The 5691-nt window shown below is 33.3% G+C and overlaps 1 protein-coding gene, 1 pseudogene and 1 further gene across 1 annotated transcript, besides 4 other annotated features; 1 reads left to right on the forward strand and 2 right to left on the reverse strand.

Moving 5' to 3' along the window:
- Positions 1 to 642: 642 nt before the first annotated feature.
- Positions 643 to 2190, reverse strand: Kpol_199p1pseudo (annotated as a pseudogene).
- A 229-nt stretch (positions 2191 to 2419) lies between these two features.
- Positions 2420 to 3049: a sequence feature (similar to hypothetical protein; correction of possible frameshift sequencing error).
- Kpol_199p2 lies at positions 2420 to 3940 on the reverse strand (the record flags this gene model as incomplete).
- Positions 3056 to 3283: a sequence feature (similar to hypothetical protein; correction of possible frameshift sequencing error).
- Positions 3287 to 3700: a sequence feature (similar to hypothetical protein; correction of possible frameshift sequencing error).
- Positions 3704 to 3940: a sequence feature (similar to hypothetical protein; correction of possible frameshift sequencing error).
- A 402-nt stretch (positions 3941 to 4342) lies between these two features.
- Kpol_199p3 (GAG-pre-integrase domain-containing protein) lies at positions 4343 to 5287 on the forward strand (the record flags this gene model as incomplete). Its single annotated transcript, XM_001642218.1, has 1 exon — positions 4343 to 5287. The coding sequence occupies one exon, from the start codon at positions 4343 to 4345 to the stop codon at positions 5285 to 5287; it is 945 nt and encodes a 314-aa protein (XP_001642268.1).
- Between the last annotated feature and the right edge of the window lie 404 nt (positions 5288 to 5691).

The raw sequence follows: 5691 nt of genomic DNA on the forward strand, positions 1-5691 counted from the left end.
ACTACAACTACTTCAACTACCATTACTTTAATTATCAACACTTTAACTATTACCTGCAACATTCATCCTCATTACCTTACGCCATCACCGTCTTAATACCTTCCCTAACAAACATCACCGACCGGGAAAAACTTTTTCATTTTGTGAGCGAGAAGAAAAGTTTAATCTTTTCAGGGTGAATAACGAATTACAAGAATATTAAAAAGAATATTTCACTTTGGCTTAGAATTGAGATATCAGCCTCGGTGTGATTTGATGGCCTTATAAAACAGACCCTGACATCATTGGATCGTGGCATTGCCACGATTATCTGGTCTGGTTATGACAATGAATGGTTCTATAAGTAATACACATTAACATCACAACAAAGATTTATATCCATTTTAATATACACATATAATATATCTCCAGTACAAACTTAATTAGTATTTTTTCTAGGATGTTTGAGTTCTAATACAAATTTAGGATAATAATAATATAATGGCTGACATATGTTAAAATTATGCAAATTCAATGTTTTAATATTTATCCAGGTCCTCTGTAGTTTCATCCACTGGTGGAACATTTTTACATTAGGCAACTGGGTATAGAAGTTGTTCAAAATGTTTCGAGATGTAACATTATAATAGAGACCAAGTATCATCAATAGAAATCTAAGTCAATATTACCAATTCTTTCATGATTCATCATATCTTTATTTTGATCATATTTTGAACATTCCTTCAATTTCTGAAACTTGAATAATGATTTAAAGAATTTAAAACTGGTATCCTCAGTGGCCTTAAATGAAACATTTGCATAATTACTGAAATTAGACTGAATAAGTTCTCTTAGATATTCGTCATATGGCTTGTCCCATAATGTTGGAGCTTTATGAAGTGACCCATTATAGAAATACCAAAAGATGTCGAACTTATTTTGTTTTAGAAATCTCCACTTAACGTTATAAGTATTTACAATCTTTCTAAAATCATGGGCTTCATTCACTTCAAGAGTATTTCTACAAGTCATAAAATCACAGTATCCAGATAGATTTTCCTTAAATAACTGTTTCATTGAAGATCTTTGTTCAACAAAATGGAGTGTTCTTTCCATTAGACCTGATTTCTTTAATTCTTTAACTTCAGCTGAAAACATTCTATCAGTCATAGCCATTTTCATAAAAGCAAAACAGCTAATACCAAGTTGCTTTACAGTGAATTTCTTCTTCCAACAATAACAAGGATCTCCAATAAAAGTGCAATCAGAACAAGATTTAGAATTATAAAGAACAAAATCAAAGTAGGATTGTTCAACTCCATCTGCAATCAAGGCAGACTTATACATACCATCAATTCCTAAGAAATCATAAATATCACTTGCATCTTTAAATTTTGCATGGAACTCTTCTTTCAAGTCAGGTTTAGAATCAGTTTTCTTTGTTTCATTATGAGGCCTCTTACTTGGGTGGATCGTTTTATTCGCTCTTGTAAGAAACAGTTTTCTCTTTTTAGCTAAATTTCCAAAATTCAATTTAATATTATCACTCTTTTTCTCTATTACTTTATTAATTTTGCCATTCTTCTTACCAAAAATACCCAACCACCAATAATTATTATTCAAAAATTGATATGAACCACAACAAGAGTTATGTTCAAATGAATTTGTTAGTCCATAAAAACTACTCATTTGGCTTACGATACACTCGGAATTGATGGAGAATTCATCTCTACATGCTTCATTCCACAGTGTAATACATGCACCATCTCCTCTAATTCTACCAGCAGTCTGGATATATTCATGAATTCGAGGAAGATCGTCAACCAAAATAACATATTTCAGTTCTGGAATATTAATACCTTCTGAAACCAATTTAGTTCCAACAAGAACTTTTTTTCCTTTGTCCTTCTTGAAACTGTTGAATGAACTGGTCTTTTCTTCAGATGTTAATTTTCCATGAACATAACAAGAAGAAATACTGTAATTCACCAAATATTAACTTATAATATTTACCATTTCCCTATCCTTGACAACCAGAATAATTTTGGGATTATCAACAGCTTTAATAATTCCTTCAACCAATTACAGGGTCTAAGTAATGGATTCAGATCTGTCTTTAGTAAGAATGAATTCCTTATCTATTCTACTAAAAAGCACATCCTTAAACAAAATTATACAAAAAAATGTTCTTTTCGTCAGTAGCATCATAGGTCAAATCTTGCCTATATCCTAGAAATCTAGTCACTTCTCCCATCGTACTCTCTCCAACAGTACCAGAGCGAGGTATAACTTTCCAAGCTTCGTCTAAACAGATATTAGAAATATTATATGACTTCATACAAATTTCCTTTTCACAAACAATATTGTGAGCTTCGTCAATTACCATCCATCATACCCAATAAATTATTCTGAAAAATATCATACCAATTATTGATCAGATTCACGAACTGCTCTTTGCCAAAGTCATGAAAGGTTTTAAAATATACATCGCAGGTAAGATCGGCTTCACCACAGAATCCATGGTTACACATAATATTTTTGACTTGACCAATAATACATGTAGCAGGCAGCTTAATTGATCCATAATATCATCTAGAAGACAGCTGTATGGCACAAATACAAAACAATCAAAATACTTATCCTTTTTATTATTAGCAATCATATCCAAAGGTATTTCAAAAATAAATGTGTTATGCAAGCCTGGTAGAGATTGCACCAGAATAATTTCAGAGGAACAAAAACAAACATCAACACAAACTTTCATCTGTTCTTGTTTAATATTAAATGAATCACCATAAATTTTACAACCTTTAGAAAGAATACCATTCATGTCGCCACTTACTTGGAATTCAGGCCTTTCTTTACTTAATTTTACATCTTTAGGATCCAATTTTATAACTTCATATCCAAGACCCAATAATTTTATCCAGGATTTGGAAATGAAATATCCACCTATATATTCTGTATTATTGTAATATCCTTCCATACCTGTTAAATTAGCGACATAATTCTGGATGTCTGTCAACAAATAATGACCAGACCATCTCGCAACTGCAGGGTCGATACGCATACCAGCATCATCGACACCTAACTCATACCTCTGAACACCAATAATTGCCTGTCTTAAGGCCCCAAAATTAAAGCGTAAGTCTTCCAGTTCGTATGAAGGATAATGTTTAAAAAGGAAATCAAAATTAATATCGGCATTCAAATTCCCTCTAATAGGATCTGCAAATAAATAAGATTCTAAAACTTGAGATGTGACGCAAATAATTTTTGGATTCAAGTTACTTTCTGAACTAATTTAATTTAGCAAATCACGATTCATAAGGTAATTCATCTCATGACTATGCGTACGGATAATTGGAAATAGAACCATAATAGGGTATATAATATAGTCTGAAGTCAACTCATCGACGACCTTGCATATAGGAATATGGGATTTATTTTTTGAATAAGTAGTAATGAGCTCCACTGTTTTGTCAATCGGGTTAATGAACAGATTTCTTTCATTATTAGCAAACTTAAGTACTCTCATTTCAGGAAACCTATATGGACCACCAGATGAAATGTATATCATCAACACTAAACAAGTTAGACAATTAAAGATAATATTTATTATTCTGTTATGATCATCTTCATTATAGGAACGAGGTGCTGCATTTACTGACCTCCGTATATCTCTATTAAATAAATGAATAATACTTTTCCTTGGCTGAATTCAGTTTTCAAAAGCAGCACCCTTGGTATATTTGATTGTAATCTCTGCCACTACACTTACATTTTTAAGATCTTTTAACTTTATATCGTACAAATTTTCAACATCGCTATAAAGATCAATCAAATACTCTTTTTGAAATGGCTTATTATTAAATAAAAACTTCCTAGCACCAAAAAGTTTAAAGGAATGTGTAGGAATCTTGATTATTTCATTAACCAGCTTCGTATAGAGATCATTAATTCAACAGTAGATTATGCCTTGTTCAGATTCGATAGAAGATGTGAATTATTCTAAGGTACTTGAAATATTTTGTAATTGGACACTACGGAACAGAGTTGTGTAAGCTGTCCAACTTTTAGATGTTATGTTCGATTTAGATCAGTCGAATAACGAATTTCCTGATCCTACTATTAGAAATGCATCTATTGCATACTTTAGAAAGCTGCAAGATTTAGTTGGTGCAATGGCGTTAGCTATCACTCCAGACATTGAAGAAAAAAATTTCATTTCCTTGGTCAGAAGGATACTGTTACTTTCGGGGAGGTATCTAGTATTATCAAGACTAATAAGTCTTCTACGGCTGATTTAACCGGTACTGCTCTTGTTGTCAAAAGGAAATGGTACGGAAATGAGCAAAAACAGATGTGCAAGACATGCAAAGGTTTTCATGCTTCATCTAAATGTCCTAATGGTAATAAGACTGTTTCCAAGACAACAACCAACCAAAGTGAGAAAGAAATCTGGGAAACAGGGATGGTTGGTTACTATAATGAGGAAAAAACTACCTCAAATGTCCAAGTTAAAGGTGTTTGGATTGCTACTGAATCTGGAGAATTATGTTTTAATTCTCAAATTTTATCCCCCTCCTCTTTTACTTCTGAGGATAAGTCCATTTGGCTTCTAGACACAGGATGTAGCACTCACATTTCATGTAATAGAGAATCGTTCTCTAACTTTAGACCATCCACAAATAATGGTACTATTAGTGGTGTAGCCGGTGCTGTTAAAATTAGAGGTTATGGTGATGTTCGGGTTGGCAAATTAACTCTTTGTGATGTTGCTTATGTCCCTGACTTACAGGTTAACTTAATTTCCATTCGTCAAGCCTCTAAGAAGGCAGGTTGTTCTTTTTCTTTTGATGAAACTGGTGCTTATGTATTATCTGCTAACAACAAATTGACCAAGATTGGAAGTCTGTACAAGAAACTGTATGTTCTCGATCAATCCTTATCCAAGATTGAAGAAACGCAAATGTCATTTGTTGCCATTAGTGATCCCTTACTTCCTTCTGATGTGAAACCTGTTTCAACTGCTATTCGCTGGCATGCCCGTTTTGGCCATCCCGGTTTGGATAGGTACAATACTGTTGTTAGACAATTCTCACTTCCAAGGATTGTTCCAGAGCAAACTTCCGTGTATCCTACGTGTGCTCTTGCTAAGGGCGTAATGCGTAAAGGTGAGCCATCTGAAACCAAACTCACCTGTCCGTTACAATTAGTTCAGGTTGATTTATGTGGTGGCTTTCGCTATAAGGAATTTGAAGATAACAAATATTTTATGACAATTCGTGATGCGTTTCCTAGATAGTATATTGTCATCCACTTAAAGGATAAGAAAGATGCTCCTATTCAATTAATCAATTGGATTAAGAAAACTGAAAAGTTTTTTGCATCTAGAGGTGGATATAAAGTAAGTTCTTTATGTACTAATAATGGTGGTGAATTTAGAAATAAACTATTGCATGACTTTTTCATTGAGCAAGGTATCACTCATGAGCTTACTATTCCGTACGATAGTTTTCAAAATGGTGGCATAGAGCGTGGTCATCGTACTATCGAGGAAACGACAAGATGTCTGCTTATCTCAGGTCGTGTTCCCCATCTCTATGGAGTGAAGCTGTGTCATGTGCAGTTTATCTAATAAAAAGATTCCTGTCTCATCCAGGCAAAAAAAGATCCTTTTGCTGGATGGAATCAAATCAATTACCACCT

The sequence above is a fragment of the Vanderwaltozyma polyspora genome, genomic scaffold (assembly GCF_000150035.1).
Source record: "Vanderwaltozyma polyspora DSM 70294 KpolScaffold199 genomic scaffold, whole genome shotgun sequence".
Taxonomy (NCBI): domain Eukaryota; kingdom Fungi; phylum Ascomycota; class Saccharomycetes; order Saccharomycetales; family Saccharomycetaceae; genus Vanderwaltozyma; species Vanderwaltozyma polyspora.